The following is a 26,468-nucleotide window of genomic DNA, read 5'->3' on the forward strand; positions in this document are numbered from 1 at the left end:
CGCCTTTAGAGCATTGTCACACAGCATGGATTATAGATTACATTGTACTTTACACTCTCACCCTCTCAATTCTGTAGGTAATGGTAGGATATATAAAGTCCTGTCACTGTTGTTGCAGTGTCATTTAGGACAATTCTAAGTCCCGAAAATGTCCCTGTATTATATCTCTTTTTTCCCTCTCCCTGCTTTTAGCACCTCCAGTTGCCACTGTCTCCACATCAGTAATATAATTTCTTCCATTGCTAGAATCACAATAAGTGTATAGTAGAATACCAGTAAGTCTACTCTAGTCCATGTTTTATTCCCCAATCCTGAGGATTCTGGGATCGTGATGCCCACTCCATCTCTAATTGAGAGGGAACCTCTATTGCACACAGTTGATGGATGGTACTCTCTTGCTTGCAACTGTAGACTCTTGGTTCCTTGGTATGGTGGTTACCCATCCTCACCTCTTTCTTAGTTGTCCTGGGTGAGTCCAATGAACTGGAAAGTAGGTGTTGCAACTCTGCTCAGGCTCAGGGCCCAGCTGGCACATGGACAGCCCAAAGAATCAAGTCTCTTAGAAATACACCTACCAACTTGAACAGGTATAGGTTCAAATAGAAGGGACAGAAGAGATGTGTAGAGAAGTCACAACTAAGTCCAACTCTGTCACACTCAGGAAGACAAACTCCAAAGTAGGGCCCACTGGCAGAGCACCAAACTCAGAAGCTATTTGCCATGACTGTAGGACCTGGGGGTCTCCAGAGCCCTTAGGAGCCCCACAACCCCAGGATGGGAGTCCTACTCCTTCCTGCTCATTATGTGGGTCTCCACCTGCCCCCCCTTCCCATACAACACAGTATAACAAAGTGATCACTTGCACATTCTCTAGAAGATTGCCCCAGGTGCTCTGTGTCCCAAATGCCCTCCCCATCCAACACCCTGAACCAGTCATATTGCCTTGTCATATTGCTGAAAGAGCTTTCTCAACATTGTAGTTTCAACCACTTATCCGCCAATCCCCAGTGTTCACCTGCTCCCTCCCCCAACGCTCCTCCAAGTTCCATAGACCGTCTAACCCACCATCCCCACCCTATTACCCGTCAAGCTTGTACCACCCCATCCAATATGTAACTACACCCCTGTCATTTCCCTTCACTGCACAACTACTCACTTCCACCTTATCATAGATTTTTCCTGTATCGTTGGTTCACAGCCTTCTTCTCCCTCTCTATTTCCTATAAACCTATCTCCCAGACTCTAGCTCTCTGAGTCTGCTTGATTTGCTTAATTCATATCAGAGAGTTCATGTAATATTTCTCCTCCAATGCTTGGTTTGCTTCACTCAACATAGGGTCCTCAAGATTCATCCATGTTATCCTGTGTGTTAGTACTGTATTCCTTCTTACAGCTTAGTAATACTCCATTGTGTGTATATACCACATTATGTTTATCCCTTCATCTTTCCATGGGCATTTGGATTGATTCAGACTTTTGGCAATGGTGAGTAATGCTGCTATGAAAATTGGTGTGCATATATCTGTTTGTGTCCCTGCTTTCAGTTCTTTTCGGTATATATCCAACAGTGGAATTGCTGCATCATATGGCACCTCTGTAGTTTTTTGAGGAACTGTCAGAGTGTCCTCTGCAATGGCTGGATCCTTCTACATTCCCACCAGTGGTGGTTGAGGGTTTCCATTTGTCCACATCCTCTCCAACACTTGTAGTCCTCTGTTTTTTTAATGGCCACCAGACTAATGGGTGTAAGATGATATCTCATTGTAGTTTTGATTTGCATTTCCCTAATGGCTAGTGATGTTGATTTGTTTTCTCTTTTGAGAAGTGTCTGTTCAAATCACTTGCCCATTTTTTAAATGGGTTGTCTTTTTATTTTTGAGATATGAGATTTCTTTATATATGCTGGATATTAGGCTCCTATCAGATACATGGTTACCAAATATTTCCTCCCATTGGATAGGCTGACTTTTTACTTTCTTGACAAACTCTTTTGAAGTGCAGAAGGTTTTAATTTTGAGCAGGTTTCATTTATGTAATTTTTCTTTTCCTGCTTATCCTTTGGGTGTGAAGTCCATGAAGCCACTTCCTGTTACTTCCCTATGTTATATTCCAAAATCTTTATGTTCTTGGCTCTTATATTTAGATCTTTGAGCCATCTTGAGCTGATTTTTGTATAAGGTATGAGATGGTGCTTCTCTCTCTTTCTTTTGGATATGGATGTTGAGCTCACCAAGCACGATTTGCTGAAGAGGCCATTCTCTTCCAGTTGAGTGGGCGTGGTGGCCTTGTTGAATATCAGTGACCGTGTATGTGAGGATCTATACCAGAACTCTCAATTCGCTTCCATTGGTCGGTTTGTCTATCCTTATGCAGTTTTGACCACCGTAGCTTTGTAGTATGTGTTAACTTAAGATAAGGTTCTTAAAATAGTCTTACTTCAGTTTATCTAGACAATTCAGTGCTATTAATATTCTGCAACAACCCCCCCACACAACCAACATCATTTTTTTTTAATGTAAAAGGAGGTTTAGCTATAAGCCTAGATAATTATAAACAGTTTTTCACAATCATTCAGTGTCCACTGGGACATTTGAAGGTCCTGTGACATATGGAACAATTCTTCTTTATATGGAGCTGCCTTTTACAGAATGCCACTGATGCCCCCATTCCCAAACAAACATCCCCCCACAGACTTCCTCAAGATTGGTGTTCCCCCACTGAGGACCACCGGGTTGGATACTTTGTTTGTGTTCTGAATCATTATACATACTGTAAAATGCATAGAAATATGTAGATTCTGCAGTAATTTGTTTTTTGAGTCATGCATGTACCAACACATGGAATTGTGTCTGACACATTGCCTACATATTCTGATCTTAAATTCTTATCTCCTGTGATCTTTGCTTTTTAATACAGTATTTTTATTTCATTTGTCCCCAAATGCCAATTTGCACATTTTATGCATAATGGCTAAATTTCAGCTATGAAAACAGAAAACATTACATGCATCCAGTATTGCAAATAAAATTTTAATTACATCTTGTATTTTCAGCTAAGGAAAAAGTAGGAAAAAGTAAATCAAGAAGGTTGTCTTTTGAGAAACTGGCTAACATAAAATGAAATGGCCATCTAAGTCTATATATATAATTTAAAGTTTGTAAAGTGAAAATAATGTCTAATGTTTTTGTATGATCGTGAAACAATAGTGTAACTTATTTCAAAGTCAACTGCAGGTGTTTAAAAGATTTGCTCATAAGCTTTTTCTGTGGCATAGCTATGTTTGTAAGTCTTATGGTAAGATGTGATGGAAGAAGAAGTTGAATAATAAATCCCAGTTTTAAGACTGATTCGGCTTTTAGATAAAAAGAGTGAATATCTTTTGGCTGAGGCCTGTGGAAAGATAAGTGTCTTGTCTGGTGTTTTCATGCAGTGGTCCAGGGAACAGCCTCAAGAAACATTTGTCTAATATCTGATTACTGCTGAGAAAGACTCAGTATTAATTATGTTAATGACTTGCAGTTGTTTTTGCCAAGAATTCTTCAAAATTTAAATGTTTAATTGTGAATAATGTCATCTAAAGGATCAATTCCTTCATTACCCGCCAGAGCATTTTGTAGTTAGTTCTTCTTAGCAAGCTACCAGAATTGCTTTTAAAACTGGAGGTTTAACAAAGTACTTATAGATGAGCTAGTTCTTGTAGCTGTGAGAGGCATGGGTCAAAAATGTGTTCTTAAGACCTTTTGGCTGAAATTACCTCTGGTTTATATTGCTTGGTGTGATTCTTGTCCAGCTGGACTCGCATTTGTGTAGAGCCAAAGGTGCTTTCTTGGGAACCCAGTGGCACATGAAAACTCTTTCACTAAAGTTATGGTTGTCCCTTCAATCAGTAATCAAAAACACATTACTCTAGTTTCTTGTCAGTGAGAATGGCTGTGAATTTGTCTGCTTAACCCACTCTCAGAGTCCAAATGAAAGAAAATATGTGGGTATTTTGGAATTAATATATATCAATTTACACTCCTAAAGGATGATGATAACAATCTGGGGAACTCTGAGTTAAACTATTTATGCAAGTTACTTTGTTGCAGAGATTTTTAGAACTTGTAGTAAGTTAAATATGTTTTCAATCTCCAAGATAGTGTCTATATGATATAGTAGCGTGCAAACTTATTTGACAATAAAACCATATTTTTTTCAGGCATTTTACACATGTTGATAATTGGTAAATCCTAGTCCAAGACCAGTCCCTTAAACAAAAGAAATACTTTCTTTCATTGAGTTATAGTTTAATATTATACTTTTCAATGAGTACTGACATTAGGAGTAGCCATATGAAAAGCTGTTATGCATTTGTTGTAAACTGTCATTGAAGACATTGTCGAGTATTTAGCATTCTTTGAATAAATTTGTCTTGTAATTAATACTAGGTAAAGGTATGTGTTTCCTTGCCTATAAGGCAGCTTAAATAAATGTAATGTTCAAATGCAGTAATTATTTGGCCTTCATGTTCATCGTTAAGAATTTTTTTTTGTCGAGTTACAAATACTGCATTCCCTTAATGCGTAATGTAAAATGAGGCATAAAACAATAGAGTACAATAAGGCTTCTAAGAGAATTAATTATCAGTTCTATACTGAAATAGTAGCAAGAAGATATGTTTCCATTGAATTATTTAACAGTGTTTTCCTATGGTTCAGCCAAGAGATGCGCATATAGATTAATGGTTAGCATCGAAATGGAAATAGGAACAAAATCTGCACACATCCCTCCACCTGCACCTCCTTCTTCCACTCTGCAACCAACTTAATGAACAAGTCCTGATGCCTCTTGCTTAGAGGTGGCTTAACAATTCCATGTCAACGAAACTTCTTTTCTATTAATTTTACAAAAAAGATATTTAAAAATTCATTAATTCACTAGCTTTACTTTTTATCATACACTGTCACCTCAAGCTATCTAAAAAGCTTAAGCTTGTGAAATAAAGAATGAACCTTATCCACAATAGACAGGTTTTTTGTTTTTTTTTAAATGCATGTTTGGAACTATATTTTCATTGTCAACTGTCTTCTAGATAGAGGTACCCACGAAAAGCCCTTCCCCTGCCTTCCTCTTATACCATGTCACCATTTCAGTGACCAAGGACAGGAGTACTTGAGCTCCAAGAGGTGGATGGACAGGTCACTCCGGAAGATAGCCCTTCCTTACACGAACATAAGGACGTTTATATGGGGATTGTTTTAACAGACTTTGAACATTAGGGAAGACTTTGATTTGAAAACAACAGATTTTTACTTGTGGAAGCAAATCCCCTTTAAGCACTGCACATGCAGCATTGGGTTGGTGGAGGGGAGGAGGGAAGGCTTCCTCTCTAGAAGGCTCTTCCAGATCGCTTTCTTTGTTACATGTGTGTTTATCCAGTACTGCTGTGTGTATTGCGAACAAATTCAAGTCCTCACTGAAACACATCTCTTTCTAGGTGCTTAGAAGAATGCAAAGTATATTAAAAGGCAAGAGTGTAAGATGTACTTTAAGTATTTTTTCTGTTAGTACATAGAAATGGCTATTTGGGGAATGGGATGGTTAAGTTGGATGGCATGGAGAAGTTTGCTGATGGGAGGGCATGAGGGCAGGGAAGGAAGTGTGGAGGGAAGGGCCTTTGCCGGCGAAGTGTTAGGTTCAGATCGTCTGACCATTGTAACTAATCCATTCTGTACATGTTAAGACTTTTTACTCTCTCTTTTTATGTTTGGGTAGGTTGATAGTTAGATCCCAGTTCTCGAATCTTTCTTCATCTCTAATGTCAGGATAACTAATGCCTATCATTTGTATTATTGTGAAAAGCAAATGAAATGTCCTTTGTTCAGTGTTTGGCTTTCTTAGGAAAAAAGAAAATTTTTTTTAATTCAAATTTTAAAACCTTATTTCATACACTTCTTTACTTTGGGGCCAACTTGGTCATTTTAGAAGCAACTGAAGTATAAATACCAAAAATATAGATGGCATCATTACAAACATCGCATTAAGAACAATTGCCATAGTGGCTGAGAAGGCATGAAGTCAGGCAGCTCTGAGGTGAGTTGATGGAAGAAGTGATCAACCACTTGGAATCAGTGTTTCCAAGATTTGACAATAGGAAACAACAGTGGATATGCCTGGCTCTCACCCCACAGTTCAAGGTGGGCAGTCTTTCTGAGAAAAATGGTGCTTGAACTTGAAAATGAGTCTTGGTTTTGAAGTAGCTGCAGCTCTTCTTGCAGTTTTTATTTGTGCTGCATTTGGAAAGGTTTTCTTGTTCAAAAGTTGGGAAGGCAAATTTACAGCTTCTGAAAGGAGAATGAATGGGGACATCAGGAAGTTCAGTGGTGGGACTTAGACTCACCAGGGCTGGTGTTAGCTGTGCTGGATTTTCTTTTCAGTGCAGAAGTGATCCCGTGTGGGAACATGGCATTTCTCAGTCAAGGGCAGGGATAGGATGTCCTTCCCTTAGTTCCCTCATCCCCAGTCTGCAGGTTGGTGGCCTGCTGGGCTCTGCATGGGATCATGGCTTAGGGACCATACGCTTTCTCATCAAACCAGACTCTTGGGGGTGAGAAGGAATGCTATTAATTAAGCCAGGGACACCGGCGTAAACTGGAATAGGCCCAGACAAACCAGACTTTGGGTCATTTTTAGTTAATGTTCCCTTTCGGTATTGCCTTCAAGGATAGAAGGTTTTATAGTTTTGAGTGCATATTGGCCCTCCTGATAGTTCTGTATTTGTTGTATAGCATAGAAATTCAGAAAGCTATCTCCCAATTTTGATTTTCTTGAACCATGAGTTTCACTTTATAATTTGGAGTCAGATTTTCTTTTTGCATTCAAAATCGCTGTCTATTATAGAATCCTATCTAATTGGTTAAAAGACTATCTTTTAAATTATTAAGTAGGCACAATGGCTCTTTCCTTGGACTCCACCAGCCAGTGATAATCAGGGAGTGAATTCAAGGACAGGTGCCGCTCCGCCTGGGTGTCCCCGCCTGGCAGCTGCACCCTTGTGAAGACAGAAGCCTGGAACAGTAGCACTGTCAGAGCGTCGCTTCCTTTTCCACCATGCGGTTGGAGCTAAACTACTGTTGATGACTCTGATGTTGAAAACTAGTGTTCATGAGGCTCATTTTTTATGAATTGTGTGCCCTTCCTGCTCTTGCCTCAACAGAAAAAAGCTTGGCAGGACCACAAGCGGGAATGCAAATGTCTTAGAAGCTGCAAGCCCCGGTATCCTCCAGACTCTGTCCGACTTCTCGGCAGAGTTGTCATCAAACTTGTGAGTATGAATCTCATGAAATAGGCTCGAGGGTCAATTTAGCAAAGGCCCTTGAAGCTGCAGTCACTTCGTATTTAGTGCTGAACTTAAATCCAGGTTAAGGCAGAAGGTGGTGATTCTAGGGATTATTTTAAAAGAGAATCTTGCTGTTTTCCTGTTCATTACAGCATCAGTGGGAGCGATGAAGATGCAGCCCTCTGTGAAGGCCCTTTTATGTCCTACTGGGAATGGAGGCCTGAGGCCTGTATTTTGGGTATCTGGTATCAGTAATGTCCATTACATTGCCTTATAATTTTTCTATTGTGAACAGATGCACAGGGTAAACAAATACTTTTTTGGTTGCTTCTTCAAGTGAGGTTTTAATGGGAATATTTTTAGACTTAAATGGAATTATATATATATAAAGCCAGGATTCATTGACATTGTTTCTTCAGCCCTTTCTTAGCACTGCCAAAATGGCTGGTAGATTCTGTGGAATCTTCTTTCTTAACAGATTTTGAATTAGCAGACTTGAGCATCAATATCTCTTTCACAAATTATTGCAGGCTTCAGCCTGTTCTGTCCTGTCGTTTATTTATTTTTTGGGTAGGGGAGTGGTCTAAGATTTTATAAGTAAGAGAGCTTTAAGAATATAAGTGTATGAAAACTTTTTGTCAAAGAGTTTTGCCTTTGGAAATTAAACTGGTGGGTTAAGTTGCAACTTAGATTTTATTTTAACATTGCTATAGATTAATAAATTCAATCTTGAGAAAGTGATGTAGAGAAAGACTATATAGAAACTTGTCTTTTTAGAAAAATTTCATTTAAATATCTAAAGGCATTCAAACTGATATTCATTTATATATTTGAGCGTTTGATACTGTTTTTGGTGTTTTCGCCCTTGCCCTCACAGATGGAGGAAACACCCTCTGACTCTGAGAAGCTTTACTCATTTTATGATCTGGAGTCAAGTAAGTGATTTTGTCTATCAGCATACTAAAAAAATAGGTATCTACCATTATTTCCTGAGCTGTGAACTGCTTATGCTATAACTTGTTTTCCGTCTTATTTGTTCTGTGGGGCAAACCTTGCAGACCTCTTTAGTGTTTTTATATATTACTAATATGCTAGATTATTTAAATAACTCCAGTGTCACTTTGGTCATAGAGGAGCTTCTGAAGTGCCGTGAGTGTGGTCAGGGTAGGGGCAGGGGAGTGTATCCCTTATTCAGGTTGACAAAATAGTTTTTCTTCTATATATCCCTCCCTTTCCCCTTCCTCCTTTTCTTAGCTTTCTCTCCTCATTTCTTTTTTTAAAAAAATTTATTGAAATATATCACTCATACATAAACATTCATAAACCATAAGTGTATAATAGTTGTGAACTTACAAAACAAACATATATATAACATCAAACGAACATATATAACATCTCATCCTACCACCAATAACTTGCATTGTTTTTAAACTTATTTAACTAATGATTAAAGAGCATTGTCAAAATATTGCTACTAAACAATGTAGTTTTCCCCAACCAATCCAATTGTTATTATCTTTATATCATTTATATGTGAACATACATAAACAATTAAGTGTAGAGTAAAAGTTGTGAACTTACAAAGCAAACATGCATAACATCATACAGGGGTCCCATACATCAACCCTCCACCAACACCTTGCATTGTCATGAGGCGTTTGTTACAAACTATGAAAGAACACTGTCAAAATCTTACTACTCATCATAGTCCTTATCTTATATTTGGTGTGTTTTTCCCCCAACCCACCCTATTATTATTTTTTAAATATTTCTTTTTATGACAGAAGTTGTAAACTTATAAAACAATCATGCACGTGCAGAATTCTCAAACAACACCCCTCCACCAACACTTTACAATGTGGGGTGTGTTTTGCTACAGATAAGATAATATCATCTGATTGTTACCATGTCCATTCTTCGTTTCTTTTTTATGTCAAAGAAGAGCGAGGAGTGCACGTGGGAATTCCAGGGAGCTTTTTGGTCCCCTGGTCCTTTAGCTGTTGGGGGAAGCGGAAGGTACAGGTGGCTTAAGTGACCACAGAGAGTCGCCCCCTTGAGCCTCCATGGTGGTGGGCCAGCTGCTGGCAGTGACAGAGGGGCTTTCCAGATGTGTACTGAGCAAGTGTCTGCTTGTTCTGCCTTCATGTCAGCACAGAGTTTCTTCAGCCTCAAACTTGCCGTCGCTCCTAGAGCAAATTTGCCACATGGTTTAATATTTCTGGGTGGAGGCCAAACAAGGTGATAATCTAGTACAGATTTATGGTTATGGGCTTATAAGTGCCAATGATAATACATCATCATTTAAGTAATCATTGGGTTAATTGTTGTGTTGAACAAGGAATTGAAAGAAAATTGGTAGACCTGACATCAGCAACAGAGCTGTACTCCAGTTCAACTTGATGTACCTTTTCAGGTTTTACTGTAGAAGTGATCAGTCATGTTTTCTAATATGTTGCTGCTGAGTGATTAACATCTCCTACAGTGGAGCTTTCCTCTTCACATTAGCCCTGCTCAGTCACAGTGTCATGTACTCTACCTCGAGTGAACTATTTGAACACTGTTAATTGAACTGTGTAACTCTTAGCCTTAACTCCCACGTGTGGAATTGTCTGAAGTGAATTTTTGAGGGGGTAGTAATGACTTTGGAACATTCTGCTTGTATTGTTTATTCAACCTGAAAATAACCTGAAGTTGAAATTTCTTTAGTTGATCCGTATTTTCTTAAGTGACTAATTTGCAATTTACTGAACTTTTTTTTTGTCTTTGAGATGATACTATAAATTGTTTCATGGAAAAGTTTGCTTAAATGTACTGATTTAAGAATTTTTGATATTTTCGATATGTATGCAGGATGCTGTAGAAAATCTGGTAGCATAACCCTTTACTAATTTTGGATTTTAGAGCTTTTTCATCTCTGTATATGCATTTAATTTGTTTTGATGGGTTTTTGATCTTATATTGTAGATGTGGTTTGGTAGAATATATTTGATAAAGTGTTTATTATGATGCATAGTTGTCAAAAAATAAAAAGATGTACTTGCTCTGTCAGAATAGAATCTAGGGTAGGAAATACCTGACTTAAAAGTTGCCATTGAACCCCTGAAAATTACCCATTAAAAGTGTACTTTGTGACTGCACAATTTCTTTTCTCTTTCAAAAAGATATTAACAAACTCACTGAAGATAAGAAGGAGGGCCTCAGGCAACTTGCAGTGACGTTTCAGCATTTCATGAGAGAAGAAATACAGGATGCGTCTCAGCTGCCGCCTTCCTTTGACATTTTTGAAGCCTTTGCCAAAGTAAGTATTAAGATTGGTGTTTTTGCTGATGCTACCAGTCAACTTTGGACTTGTTATTGTGTTGTTTATTTCACAAAAGATTGAAACTGCCCAGGAAATCCAGGCCCTACCTCAGCAAGTGGAGAATGAGAGGATGGGTTGCCCATGCTGAAAAGGGTATTATTTTTCTGCTCTATGAGTATTCTTATAATGGCCTGAGTATTTTTGTGAACTTCTCAACAGAAAGTAGCATATCCCATTATTTCTTACCAGTGCATTTGTTTGCCACTGTATTAATTTAGTTTTGTGGGGGTGGTTTCAGTACAGAGCCTGGCTTTGAAGTGAAAAAGTTATTTAAGTCCTTTTCTAATTAAATGAACTTTAAGAGATATGAAACATAATAGTTTCTGATTTGAACATAGTTGTCTAAAATATGTTTAAATGTTTCAGGTCTCTAAAATCATACATCAGGCATAGAGGAGAGGTTTCGTGTAGTATTCTGTCTGTGATCTGTTGGTGGTGGCTACTTTAAGTGCTCCTTTTGAAGATGATTCTGAGGTTTTGTGCGGCAGCAAGGAGAATGGGTACCAAGGTCAGATCCAGCCTCCTCACTGCTGTGTACTAGCTGTACTTGCTCTTTGATATTAAATTTGCCTTTGTTTTTATGCCGATCACATTTTAATAACAAGTACAATTTTACATTTCAGAATGATCCTGTCACTTCTAATTTGTAACTAAATTTATTCAGTGAAATTCTCTCCATGTTGTTTGGGGGAAATTCTTTCTCTTGGGTTAAGCTACAAAATTTTAATAATATGCTGTGTTCCTCCTCACATACTTGTATTTCTTATTGCTACAGAGGTAGAGCATCAACATCTTTAAGAATTTTTTGAGAATTGGATTCAGATTTGTGATTTCTGCCTTAAATGTTAATAATCATTAACTCATGATGCCTGTAACTTCTTTGTAAGTGTTTCGTTCACATTTTGTGATGTGTGGGTTGTTTCTGCTTAGAAATTGGTCCTTGAAAGAGATTACTCATTTTTTATTTTTCCAGCATAGAAGGATCTTATGATAATTGGTGCCCCACAAATCTCAGGAACGAGCCACTGAGCTCCTGACTTGGCAAGGGTGTGATGCTGATGGCATGAAGCATCTTGGAAGTGGTTGGAGAGCACTGGGAGGAGACCTTTCTCTCTCCCTTCTGACCCTCTCACCATTTTACTGGCATAGGTTTAATCAAAGAGAAGAAGTAGGCACCCCATGCCAAATACCTCATAGTCACTGCTTCTGTATGCACAGACTGTTAGGTAGAGTTCTTTGTTGATAGGCCTTCTGCCTAATGAACTTCTAAATTTATGCTTTAATGAAGATTGGCTCTACCTGGCCTCAGGAAATAAGTTCCCTGTTTTCTGTTTTACTTTTGGTCCATCATGTATATTCACTAAGGTTCTGTGCAGCTATTCTTTATGCAAAGTGTATGTTTTAGCCCCTTTCATTGTCATTGAAGGTATATAGAATTTTGAGACCTTCTTTTCTAAATTTGATTGTATCTTAACTTTTTATAAACATAAAATATTTTCAAACATACACAAAGGTAGAGAGACTGGTACAGTGAGCATTGCAGGACTGCCATGTACAAATGACTCTGGATGCACGGTTATGGAAACACGTGGCTAATTTAAAAAAGCTGAAAATAATACAGCAAGCTAACAAACCTTGGCAGGGTCCAAAGCCTTACTGGGGATATGCATATCTTTATCAAACTTGTGTTTGCCTAGAAAGAAAAGGGTCAGTGGAAGACAAGAAGGTTCTTAATCCTGAGAGCATGTTTTGTTCTGTGCTCAGCTGATAACTTTTTCTAATAGAAACCTGATTTCCCCCTGAAAATTGGCGTTTGTGCTTTGAGCACTCTGGGGTGTCTGCTGTGGACCAGGCTCCTCTGCTGTCACCCAGCAGCCTTCCTGCGCATCTAGTTTCTGGTCCTGTCCCAGGTGCCCCTTCCTTAGTGTTAGTCCCCCTCCCCCAAGATCACACATATGCTCACAAGTGTGCACACAAATAGCAGCTGGGGTGTAGATTGTTGGAGTTTGCTGTATAAATATACACTGTCCACCTATGGATTGGTTGGCTGGCTGTACAAATTAAGAAGCATGAGACATTGGAAAAGGGATTTGTCTAGAGGAGGCAATCAAGGAGGAGTTCATGTAGGAAGTAAAAATTAAAGTCAAGAACTTCCAAAGCCAGAATGGTGTTGGGAAACAATTAAAAGCAGTGGTCTAGAAGTGCTGGTGAGGAGGGCGGAGGTGCTGACTGTTCAACCTCCTGAGCTGGGGAAAATGCGTTCACCTCCTCTGGAAACAATTTGAAAAGAAAGTTATCTGTGTGTTACATGTCTCAGGTATACTTAGTTATTATCAGAAGAATTTGAATTAAAGCTTGATATTTAAAATGCTAGTGGTAGCTCCAGAATTTCTATAGAACGGCCTTCAGGAGGGCTGATGTGGTTGAATGGAGAGGCTGGAGCAATTGGCTGGAATCATTGGCATGGCAGCTTTGTTGGTGGTGGTAAACTTTGTCCTTGGGCCTGTGTGCTGAGTGAAAGTGTAGGATGTGAGGAAAGGAAGGGGGTGATTGCCCCTGGACAGGCATGAAAGTGCTAATGAGTAGGAGGTGCCCTGGAGGTATTTGTTACATCACCTGAGACATGTGATTATTTATATATTCGTGGAAAATAAAGGTTAAATTAGTCTTTGCTGGCTATCCAAACTGTTTAGGAAGAAAAGGCTTAGGTCTACTTCTCTACAAGCCTCTCCCACCCCCACACTTTTGGTGCTTCCACGTCTACCTTCAATCAGAATTTCTGGTTAGATTTTGAAATGTATTTATCTTGGCATGAGAGTTACTGATTATATGCTGAATATTTGCTACAAAAATAGGAAATGTGTATACTAATAAATATAAACTTTGGAAGGTCAGAAAGCTAGAACAAGAGAACAAATTTAAATGGGAGGCTGAATAGCATGAAAGTTAACTAGCTGAGTCCAGGCAAGTAAGTGAAATTCTCTCAATGTCAATAGGCTCATCTGTAAATGAGTAGAACAATATAGTCTACTTCATAGAGAGAAGCAGGATTGATAGAAAGTGTTGGTAGAGTGTCTGATACATAGTAAGTCAATATTAGTTTCCACAATTGTGGCTCCCCACCTCCAACTTTATTTGTATTCAAATATAAAACATCTGTGTTTTATGTCCTCCTGTGCCATCACATAGCTAGGAGAATAGTCTGCATCAGCTTGTAAACCAGAGTCTTGGATGTTGCTTACCGTTGTGCCCAGTACTGGTGTCTCTTGAGATGTTGAGGATGATCCATCCGTCTTGTTGAGAGGAAATTGTATAGACAGGAAATGGTATCTTCCCCCTATAACTGGTTTGCCTTCAACCCATAGCTATTGTGGACAGAAATAATTACTGTTGCTGCATTCATAACAAGTCCATGATTTCAGAGTAGTTCTTTGCGATTTCATGTCAGAAATGGAAAAATAAGCTTCCTAGGATGAGTGAAAATACCGCTCACACATGAATCTTAAAAGATTAAAAATTAAATTATAAGAAGGCATTAGTTGTTATGTTAATTCACTGAAATGAGAGGGAATGTATAGTATTTCTCTGTTCCATCCCTCAAATTGTACATTGATAATTATTGGCTGTTGTACAGGATTTTAGAAAAATGTATATAACTTTTCCTGGAATGATAGCTTCCTTTTCTAAGAATGGTGGACTGATTAGAAAAAGTGATAAGATTTGAGCCGTAAAATAGAAAATAGACTGGTTGTATACAATATTTCAAACACAGACATTAAATTGGAAGCAACAAGAATAGCAGTGACCTTCCTGACCACAGAAAATAAGTCATTGTTAGCATTTCCAGAGCTCTGCAAACTACTTATTAATTTTATAATGTTGTGCAACTGCTATAGAATTTATTATTAGAAATTTCACAACTGTTTGAGAAATGTTCCCCTTCATTTCTTTCAGACAAAATAATAATTCTCTCAGTAGCATGCCATTTTTATTTTTCAGGGCACATAAGTGACCTCCAGAGTTTGCTTGTCCAAATATAATTTTTATACTGTTAGTTGCAATGGGTTTCATGATATACATTGTGGTTGTATAAATTTGGAACTGAAGATTCTAGAAGACTTTTTTTTTTTTTACTATCATGCTTTCAGCTTCATTTTGAGTAAATTCTTTTTTATTGGGGAAGATTCTTTTTTATTGAAGAAGCAGTGGAAATGTATTAAAATAAGAATCTTGCTAATTAATATGAAGAGAAATATTGGTTTAATATTTTTGATTGAGGTATGTCAGAAATACAATATAAGAAAGCCATAATAACATTATTTCAAGATTACACACTCATATCTGGTTGGTATGCACCTTTAGGCATGTTAATAAATAACCTATGTGATGTTCTGCCATAACTTCATAGGTTTAATAAAGTATATAAATCTGCATAGAGGAAAAGTTACTAAATAACCCCCTTTCTTGGGTCCTTTTTTTTGCTGCAGAAAGGTGTACCTCAATATAAAGCAATACACAGTTGCTCATGTGCTCTGTTTTTAATCTTGAGTTTCTAGGTGTGTTAGCCATCTCATTCTAGCTATCCTGGTGCTCTCTTATTTCCGTATTGCTGGTAGGCTAATTTGTGGGAAGAATATTACCTCCGTGGTTGTTTTTGAAGGGTCAGGAGTGTGTTTGTGTATTTGCCACTTGAGGGCTTCAAGTTCACGGAGGACCAAATATTAGAACCTTTTTGCTGATGTGCTCAGTTGGGTTTCACTCCTGTATCATGCTGTAAAGTAGTAAAGAAAGCAATCTTTTGAATTAATAAAGTGATGAATTATCTAATTACAAAGTTGATGTGAAATGGCATTATGATAACTTTGAGTACATTACCAAATGATCCCAGTGACTGATCAGATGTGCCTGGGTTCCATTACGGAGGAGTATGCCATTAAATATTTATTACTAAAAGAGAGCAGACGCACCAGGATTGCTAGCCTCAGATCGCTGGGCTGCATGCTGCCGTGCATTTGGGTAGCTGCTAGATGAGACACCTCACATGTCTGCACAGAACAGCTGCTAGAATACTTAGTTACTGGGATTTTACTACTACTGGTTTTAAGTAAAGCAGGCATACAGCCAAGATACTTAACTGCATGCAGATCCTGGCATTCTAATCATGTCATGCTGATGTATTTATGATTTATGGTATTTATTTACAACAGATTGAGTTTCTTAAGTTGATCCAAGAGACAATTATTCTAAAAAATGTTCTTCCACCTTTAATTAAAGTGACATTTGTAGGTCACTTGGGCTTTCAAAACAGAACAAGTCATTTATTTGAATTTTTAATGATCTTTATTTATCATATTCTTCATTTTAGTTATGCAGTTAATTATTTCTCTTCATTTATCTGTAAATAACCTGTGATGAGTTTGGTGTATGTTTATCATAGTTAGAGACCAAATGCTAGCTAACTTCTGAAGTTAAAGAAGATAATTAGTAAACTCTTAATCAGCAATTTTATTTATACCTGTGTTGGTCAAGGTTAATTGCTTATGTAAAGGCCTAATGCTTTGATTACAACTGTTGATGGGTAAATGTGTTTGCCAAGCTTTATTGCCTTATCTACTTGAGTGTATAACTTACCGTTAATTCAGCTAGAGCTAAATTTTTAAAATGACAATGTGTCATTGTGAAATGGCAGAGGTTACGTTCATGGTTTTGGTTTGGCCTTCCCTTTAGTGCCACAAATCTGTACTAGGTTATTGTATTTTCCTAACACTGTGTGCATTGTTTGGAGCCAAGGATTACATTTTATTTATTTTGAATCCCTAGCACCCTGCATGGTACGTAGCAGGTGTTTAGTTGATAACTGGATGGAGGAATTTATAAAAACTGTATCCTTTTTCTGTTTTAATGGAGAAGAACTTTGTTAAATATTTTTAAAATTAATCACTGTCAATACTGAGGACTAGGCAAAAAAAAATCCTTTACTATCATGGTAAAATTCAGTCAGTTATATAAATTAGTTGAGAGCTCAGAATCACAGAAGTTGCCATTATCCCAAGTTCTTTAAGAAATGATGTATCATTGCATTAATTATTCTAGGGGTGGGCAAACTTTTTCTGTAACAGGCCAGACAGTAAATATTTTGACTTTGTAGGCCAAGAGGCAAACATGAATTTTACATGCACCATGATGAGTAAGATGCAGGATGAGCGCGGCGCCACTGTGGTCCCTGCGGTGGCTACTTAATTCTGCACCGCTGTGGGAAATCAGCCACGGACAGTGGTGATGAATGGGCATGTCCGTGTTCCAATCAGGTGGTACTTGCCTACACTGAAAACTGATCTTCATATAATTTTCACATGTCGTGAAGTAGTCTTCTTTTTATTTTCTCCTATTTAAAGTAAAAAGTAAACAAAATATTTTTAGTTTGTAGGCTGTGTATAAGCAGACAGCAGACCAGCTTTGACCTGTGGGCCAGTTTTTGTCACCCATGAATTACTTTCTCAGCCAGAAGTTACTTTGGGCATAGTAGGAAACAGAATATGCTATAAGAAAATTTTCTAATTAAAAAAATGGATAGGAAAATATTTTAGCTCTCCTGTGTTGGTTTCCTACAGCTGCTGTAATAAATTACTGCAAACTTGGTGGCTTGAAGGGCAGACTTGTTCTCTCGCAGTTGTAGAGGCAGGAGTTGGAAGTGAGGCGCTGTCTTGGCTGCGGTCCAGGCGCAGGCCCTGGGTGGCTCTTCCCTCCTGTTGGGCTGGCGGCTGTGTAGCTCCTCCCCTCCGTCTCCCCTCCTCTCTTAGAAGCGCCGTACAGGTCCTGGGCTTGGGTCAGTCCTGGATGACTCACCTCGAGATCCTGTGTGGAATTAATCTGTATAGAGCCTTTTCCCAGGTCAGGTCCCATTCTCCGGCATGGAGGACTAGGGCTTGGAAGGTATTCCGTTCCACCCGTGCACCTTCTACCAAGCCTTTAGCTCTGTCGTCTCACCTTGCCAGTCATGCTTGTGAGGACAGTAAATGGGCAATTATTGTCTTTTTAGTTCAGTTCTATTTTTTAGGAGGTAGCAGGGATCAAACCAGGGACCTTGAATGTGGGAAGCAGGTGCTTAGCCTCTGAGCTACACCTGTTCCACAGTTGTTTTTTGAGTTCATTATTTTTCCATTCCAAGGTAATTTGTTTTAATAACTTTAGAAATGTTTCCTTTAATTATATAGTAGAAGAGATGCAGTTATTTCTCTAAAGGCAAGGATTCAACCATCATAGAAAAAACACATAGTTTTATAATGTCTTATGCACTTAGTACTATCATCTTTTGTTTTGGGGTTTTTAGCTAAATGTGTTATATTTTAGTTTTTCCTTGAGATGTCTTCAAGGTAAAGATAGAATTTGCCAGTAAAAATATTTTGGCCGTATAAGTCAGTTTCACAGATTTGTTTGATTTTTCAGCTCTTATATTATGAATTACTGCCCTCAGAACTCTACACTGTTGTTTGGTTATTTCTACTACAAAGGAGCAGGGCCTTTCTTGTGGGAGAAATAAGCAAATATTTTTAGGAGTCTAATATTAATAGCGATGAAACATTGTGATAAACTGCTCTGTTATATTTTTTAACAGGCAGAAACAGAGGGATTTCTTGATGAAAGAAATCAGACATTGCTATTTGATGTGGAAAACAGAGTGCTTTGGTATATTATAAAGACAATCTGCGAATGACCTCTCGAAGCCAGATATAAAACATGTCCTGATACAGAAACAAAATTGTTTCAGCCCTAGCTACAAGGGTCCATCTGCTTTCACATTTTTGTATTCAGTGCCTAATGTTTCATGTTTAAAGAGACATACTCAAATATGTGTTTATTCTTGAAGCATGATGAAGAGAGGACAAAGCCTTGTCATATTACACAAACAGACTATGGTGCAGTATCTGGAATTGCTTTATGATTAGAGTCGTCTGACAGTGGATCAGACTGCCTTGGTAAAGCTGTCAGCATCCTTTTCCTGGAGAGTTTCATTCAGGATCAGAATCACATGTCAGATAGGTTATCTTCACTGACATAAGGTAGGACAGATGACATGTAAAGTGCTATTAAGATTCTGTGAATTGAGGGTAATCATGGTGCATCATGAAAAGATGTGGTATATCTTCCCCCATCCTCTCTATCCAGATTCTGCTTATCTTTAAATTGATATTTCTCTCTTGTGAAACTTAGTAGATACTGGTAGTTTTTATGCAAAGTATTTGGCAACTATGCATATTCTCTACTTTTATTATTTACATGTCTTTATTTCCTAGGCTCCCACTTAGGTTGTAAACTTTGTGAGTGCAGGAGTCATGTGTCCCAGTACCTTCCTTAAGCTTGTGGAGGCACACAGTTTTGGAGCTCCTCTGGTTCCCCCTTCCCTTTCCCCATGAGGCACCAAATGAAGCTCAGGGAAAGCTAAGTGGTCAGCAGGACAAGGCTGAGGTGAGGTCTTGTGACCCAATCTAACATTCTTCTACTGGCTGATGCCCAAATGCCCATAATCAGCTGCTAATTGAGTGGAAATGTGAGACAGCAAGCAAAACGGAACATTCTCAGGAATATGTGCTCCTTATAGCAAACATTATCTGCATAAATCCAGAAAATTAAGAATAAAGTACACCACAGAATTATTCTTACCAGCGTTTGAAACTTGTTTAGGGTGTCTCTACAATGAGCTCCAATCTCAGAGATTTTCTATGGCAGTGCTTAAATTATTGTGGTTTTCCAAACCAGCTGGATACTCTCCCTTCATATGCTTAACAATATATGGATTTATCTTGTATTCCTCATTTTTTGTCCCATGCTCACCAGGAAGCCAGGGTATTAGGCAGTAGTCTTTACCTTACATCAGTAGATCAAAGGACAATTGAGGATATATCACAGGTTTCCCAGTGCTGGGTTACTACTGCAATTTTATTTTTATTTTTTACCTTACGAAGTACTTTAACATATATAATCACATTTATCTCCTACAGCAATTCCTCTGAGTTATTATTATCCCTGTTTTAAATGAAGAAATGTTAAGGTCACACTGCTTTAAAGTAAAGGAGCCAGGACTTTATTAGTATGCTCTCTTGACTTCAGAGTCCCTATTTCCCACCATTCCACCATAATACATTCTATGCTGTTAAGTTTTGAGTTAGGGGGTATAATTATGAATTACTATAACCCTTAGGAGCAAACTCCAATCGAGAGCAATAAGAATATTTGATAAGATGCCTTACCACTATTACTGAAGTACTGCTCTAGGCAAAGCTTTAAATAACAGTAGGAATCCTGGCTCTTTTTATACAGGTGGTGCATTATGTCTCACATCCCTCTCCCCCTCTTAAATTTAAATCTAAATAAGTGGGTGGAAGAAGGGATGGTTTTGCATATCAAATGGTTTTAAACTGATATTGCTACAACTCTGTGAAAATGAAGATGATTGAAATGGAATTTGTATGGAATTAAGCTACTTTTTGAAATCTGTAATCCACAACCTTGGAGTATTGCATATTAAAGCATAAATTAATCTAGAGCCCCCCCCCCCTCCACACACACACATAGGCCTATCTTATTTCCAGGACATTATTGGTTACATTTTTTTCATAGACTTCTTTAGCTATACCCATTAACATACTAAAATATTTTAGAATGTAATAGGCTATGTTACAATATAGAAAGAAAACTCCCTTTGGTCATATTTATTAACACCTTTTTTTCCTTTTAGGAATATTTATTTTTACCTTAAAAATTATATCTTATATTAATGACCCAGACATAATTTTTTTTAACCAACACTTGGCAATTGTGGGTCCTATTTCAAGTTTTAACTGACATTTGGTTTTGAGTGTGGTGCTTAGAGGAAACAATTATCAAAGGACAGTTTCTGGAGAGCCGAGGGTGGCTCTGGAGAGGCTGTGCACCTCGATGGGCCTGTTTCATCCTTTAAGCCTGTCCAGGGCTCGTGGTCTTTCAGGTTTAGAGCAGAAGTTGGTGTGGCATGTTGTTTTGGTAGAAATTTTTAGTAATTGGAGGTGGCTATACTGTGGATATTCTTGTTTTCCATTTTCCACGATTGCATGAAACAGTATTCTCTTAAATTTTAAGTATACAAATCTAAAGGTGGATAATGTTTTACTTTTAAAAATCTTTTAATTGGCCTCTGTGGTGTACCCACTCCTGATTTGCCTTCTACCTTTCTCAGCATTTTAAAAAGTTGTTGTTTGTTCTTTCTCTTTTTGCTGATTGAATGATGGTATTCCACTGCTTTGTTGTAGTTACCTGCCTGTGTGTTGGTAACATCCAGTTTCATCCCCAGCCTTGACATTTCTTCTGAGCTTGAACCTCACATTTTCTGCTTATTAACAGAAATCATTACCTACATGATCTGTTTTAAGCTCAGATTTATTATGTCTACCACTTGAATCTTTCTCTTTTTCTCACTAAAATTTGATCCTGTTCTGCCTTTTCTCTCTATGCACCTGGCAAGGCAGTCTCCTCAGCCATCCACGACCAAAACTAGGGGGCTCTGAGTCTTCCCTCCCTCTTTCCTCTCACAGACCCTGCTTAGGCCACTTTTGAAACATCTCTTGACTATTCTTTACATATAAAGTGTAAATTTTATATATATGTGTGTGTGTGTGTGTGTGTAATCTTTTTCTTTTGGAGGTACCGGGAGCACACCCGTGACTTTGTACATGAGAAGTGGGCGTCAACCACTTGAGCTACATCTGCTCCCCTAGTTTTTAAGTATTGTTTGCCACCTCTGTTTTCATTGTGCCTGTGTGGCCTCTAATCTCTTGTTTCAGTCTCTCTCCCTGAATCCCCACCCATTCTTGTCCACTGCCATTAGAGATACATTAAAAAAAAAAAAGATCTGATTATGTGATCCTCTTTGAAAATGACTGTTGCTTGCTCCCTGCCCGTTGCGGTGCTGGAGGACTCTGCTCTCCTCGCCCTGTGCCACTTTCTTTGAGCTGGCTGTCGCTTGGGTAGGCTGTAAGTAACCTGAGGGTCGGAGCCATTTCTCCAGCTCCTTCCATTGTGGCTTGTGTGTTGCAGGGACTCCATCACTGTCTGCTTTCACTCCTGCACATTGTTGTATTGACAGTGTGTTTCTTCAAGCTACCAAAGCTTGGTGGTATCTGAGACATTGTTATGACAGTGGCAAATAAATGTAGACAGGGTGGTGTGTTCTCTGTACAGGGAGTTATTTTTGGCAGACTGAGGAATTTTTGAGCCAATTTGTAAAGCTGCCTGTGTATATGAGAACATAGCCATGACAAGTCAGCAAGGCCTGGTTGTGGTTGGTGTGTGTGCAAGGAGTGTGGCGTTCACTTGTTCCTTCGGCTCCTCTGAGTCGTGGAGGAAGTTTAAGCGCTGAGTAGTAGTAAGCAGAGCAGCTGAGTGGGCCTCTGCTTCGTCAATACCGAAGAGCTTGATAATTAGATAATTAGAAGGAAGTGATCAGATTTTGGAAATCTCATCCTCTGAGATACCCGCGTGTGTTTGCTAATGATTGTCAGGCAAGCTTCTCCTGTTTCTTTAGAGGAGCAATGATTACTAGCAAGATATTTTTTGTGCTGAAAACATTTTCCTCATATCCATGAGGTTTTTAACTTGCTACTTCCAGCTTGCAAAGTCTTGTATTTCCTGGAAGTAAGGTGTTGTGCTCTATACAGTTAAAAAAAATGATCCTTTAGATTATTGAAGTACAAACTATTTTCCACATGACAAAGAATGTTAAACTTGAATGATTTTTCGTGTCTCCCAATATATAAAATTCCTTTCATAATTTCATTCTTTTCATGTTCAGTTGCTTCCATTGTGCCCTGTGAATTCCTTTTCATCCCTCAAGAACCCTTTCCTGGGAAGTCTTTCTCAATTCCCTTAGGCATGTCCCATTATGACAAGAGTGGGAAAGTAGACATATAAAATAAGAGGTGGCGCTTCTATTACTTTGTTCCGTCAGCTAAGTTCTAGTGTCATGAATAGCTAGTTTTTCACAAAAGGGAACAGCCAAAAGCCCTGGGCCATCAGAATTGGATGCCCGCCCAAGATGAGTGGCAGAATCTCGCATCCAGACATTCTGAAATTCTGTCCTCCCAGTCCATTCCTGGCATTTTCTCTTTTCAGCTGGTCTGTTCTCTTCACTCTGGTCCTCTAAACAGTCAAAGGATCAGTGGTTTTGAGAAAATAAATCTTATTCACTGGCGCTGCCTGGTTACTAATTCTATCTATAGCAATATGATAAACATAGAAATTAAATGTTATGTTGTACAGTATATTCTTGAAAATCTTGCTTGTAAATTTCATTTCTATAAATATCAGGTTATATGTACTAAGAAAATTTGGAGATTAGCAAGGCCCTATTAATCTTTTTGTAGAAGAATTATTTTGGTAAGCTTATTCTTCTGTTTTGAAAAAAACCTGAATTTTCACTTATAGTGTTTGGTTCTTCCTAAAGCAGGGAAACATTTGTGATTAGTTAAATCTGCCTCTTTTTTTTTTTTTTTCTCTTTTGGAGGGACCAATCCTTTCTTTAAGGACCTAAAGTTCTTGGGACCCCTTTGCACTTAAACTTGTAGGATTAGGTGGGATCTGCCTTTTCAACTGTGATTCATGGGAAGAGGGCTAAGGGTCCGGAAGGCATTGTCTCAGCCAGGGCTTCCCCTCCCAAAACCTTGTTGGTGTCCCTGGGAACATTCCTGAGTCAAATATCTACTCCACTGTTCAGCTTGCTCTCTTCTATATGCGATTTTAAAGCCCAAGAACTTCAGATTTTTAGATTGACCACAGTAGACACAGAGCGTGAGAGACAAAATAGAATCTTGAAAACTTTCCACTTGGTTAGTAAATGGATTGCATTCATTTCCGGGACCATTCAATTCTGATATATTTGATGTATTGGAGCTTTTGGCTCTTCTATTCCCTTTTGTGATAAAGTGGCCAGTTCACTATACTGGTACCTGACTGGAAAAATATAATAATCAATGTGCCTGCTCTTATTTTTTTATCTCTTGTGTTTTAAACTTCTACTTTCCCATACATGTCATAATGTGATAACATGTTTTCATAAATGCATTGCTGTATTAGAATTTGAGGCTATTCTGTGAAAAGGGAAGTCTGCAAGGACTGTAGGGCAATATATTTAACATTAAGTCTTTTTGAATAATTAACAATGCATGTTGACTTTAGACACAACTTTTATGTTCTGTTAATTATATTAATATTGAATGGATACTTCTTAAAATGTTTAGTGTAATTTACCTTTTAAAATGATAGGTGAATAAATAATTTTAACAGTATGGTTGCTTTCATACTGTTGTTTTTTAATCTTTTACAGAATACAAAGTATAAGAAAATATGATTAATTCTCTCATATTGAAGTCATTTAATCGTTCTGTGCCTAGCAGCTGCTTTTTATTCAGTACATTGAACATAAAATTCTAGAGTGCCTTTGTGCTGTCATAAATTTTAAATGTGAGGCATTCTTCCTCTTAAGTATCATATGCTATTGCTGTTTTGAATTTCTCAGTTTGGTGGGAGGTTTTTCTAGGGTTGCTATTGTAGTTTGCTAGGAGGATATTCTTCTGGGACTAAACTCTTTCTCCCTGCTTTGTATATTATTATGATATTTAGTACTATATTATGGCAGTAAAGAAGTGGTAAGAATTAGTTTGATTAGTCTTTCCTAATCTCTATTTTTAGAATGTAAGGAAGAAATGAAGAAATAGTGTTAATACAAAGCAGTGGATTTCCTACTTGGATATTCTGGGTCAGAAAAAACAAGCTTAATACATTTCAGTTCACCATATTTGTATTGACTTTCTCTATGCACTGCATGATGCACAAAATGAAGGATGATTTACACTTAGTTCTGTCCTCTAGGAACTCACTGTCTGGAAGGAGAAATAAAAGAAATATACAAATAGTTTAGATAGAATTATGATTATATTGAAAATTCCTTGAAAGTAAGATTCTGCCTCCTCCTCCTTTTTAAAATTTTGGGTGCCAAGCTTAGTGTATTGTAGGTGTCCAGACTGTGATGCCTGCAACCTGCACCTGAGGTGGGAGATTTGGGGTGGACAGATCATTTGATTTGGACCTTGACCGCCAGTGGGAATGTGTTCTATGTGGAAGAGAGTGCTGGCATGCTGGGGTCTAACAGTCACAATCCAAAAGACCAATGGGGACACAAGAACCAAGAATTAGACCAAAGGAAGAAGCAGTCCAAGGACATCGTTGCTGTTTGTTTTTGTAGTGGATGGGGCTACTTTTGGTTAGGAGCATTTGATTTAAGATTTTTCTCGGAACTTCTGGCTAGGTCTGTTCCCGTGAGTCATGCTCCCCCTGTGAACCATGCCACTTGCTCTTACTGATCTTGGTGGGAATCCCCTAATTCATGATCGAAATGGCATTTTCAAATGGGAAATTTGACTGTATGCCCTTGCTCTGTTTGCTTTTTGTTTTTGTTTGCAGTTTGTTTTTGTTCAAGTAAATTGAGAAGGGTCTTTAGAAAGACTTGAAGACAGAGTAGCCTCGGGTGTCTCAGGAGCGTGATGTTGGGTAGTTTGGGACTCATGAGAGAAGAAAGCTTCGAAGAGAAGGACATGGCCAAGATAAAAAATAGAGAAGTTAAGGGATAATAAATTCAGAATTGAATTTAATAATTAGAAATTGGTGCTATTTTTATTTCTCATGTAGATGAAAAATGTGAAGACTTTTTATCTTTTTTATTTTAGAATACAAGGTGGTGGGTGATTAGACTTTGGGTTTTTTACCAAAATGGTAAATCATTTCTCAGAACATACTGCTTCTAATGAAGAGTGGAGTTACTCTTTCTCATTCTAAGGAAAAAAATCCCCCCTGAATTAGGAATTAGGGTTGACTTATACCTGAATTAGTGTCAATTCCTTGGCCTGAAAATCAGCCAGCTTGTTGTGAAGTATTTCACACAGAACCACAAAGTCATAGTGATTTAGGATTTGGCAAACTTGGTAACTATGCTGTATTCTGAAATACAAGTCTCAAGAAGAAGGAAGAAGGGAAGTCAAAATAGTCTTATCTGAGCAAAAGTGTCTTCATTTAATCTGTTGTAAGACATGATTTTTAATATTATACCTTAAAGTTGGTACCTACAGTTACCTTAGTAAATTGGAAGTGTAGGTTTATTTCTATGTCATATTGTGTAACTATTGTATTGAGGCACTAACTAAAATGATTACCCATTGAAAAGCTGTATCTGTTAGTAGTTCATCATGCTGTTAAAGATTTCACTCACCAGCAGGTGATTTAGTTGCTGTAAACCAAACTGTGGCATTTTGAGTAGCCAGCTGTTTGAATGACCAGAAATGATCATGGGGAATATAGTTTTATATGTGAGCATTACAACAGGGAAACATACCTGTCTTAGATGTTTTTTTCTAATTTAAAAAGTTTTAATTGCATATTTTTAATGATGGTTAATAATATAAATACAGGAATGTTCTACTACAAAGTGTTAAGAATGTGGAGATGCATGGGGAAAATGAATTTATGGACTGTAGTTAACAGCAACATTGTGATGTTTTTGTAGCAAAAGCAAAGTTTGTTAATTCTAAAGGTAAAAAGAATAATATGGAGTGGTTTTGTGAGATATGAATTTGATTGAGCCTTTTTTTCTCTTCATTTTTTTTTCATTACTGAGGAGAACTTGATTATATAATTTAACTAATCTATGTGAATCTGTGCATCTTTCTGAACACGAGAGGAACATCTGAGTTCTCAGTTGGAATTAGA

At 37.9% G+C, this 26,468-nt stretch overlaps 1 protein-coding gene across 3 annotated transcripts in view; it reads left to right on the plus strand.

The window, feature by feature from the left end:
• The window catches only part of SMYD3 (SET and MYND domain containing 3), a 748,180-nt gene that overhangs the window by 214,064 nt on the left and 507,648 nt on the right, over positions 1-26,468 (plus strand). For all 3 annotated transcript variants that reach the window (XM_058309394.1, XM_058309396.1, XM_071207324.1), the window contains exons 3-5: positions 7,196-7,303; positions 8,196-8,253; positions 10,480-10,616. In XM_058309394.1, coding sequence (XP_058165377.1) covers positions 7,196-7,303; positions 8,196-8,253; positions 10,480-10,616 — 303 coding nt within the window. The remainder of the gene's footprint in view (positions 1-7,195; positions 7,304-8,195; positions 8,254-10,479; positions 10,617-26,468) is intronic.

The sequence above is a fragment of the Dasypus novemcinctus genome, chromosome 13, assembly GCF_030445035.2.
Source record: "Dasypus novemcinctus isolate mDasNov1 chromosome 13, mDasNov1.1.hap2, whole genome shotgun sequence".
NCBI classification, from domain to species: Eukaryota; Metazoa; Chordata; class Mammalia; order Cingulata; family Dasypodidae; genus Dasypus; species Dasypus novemcinctus.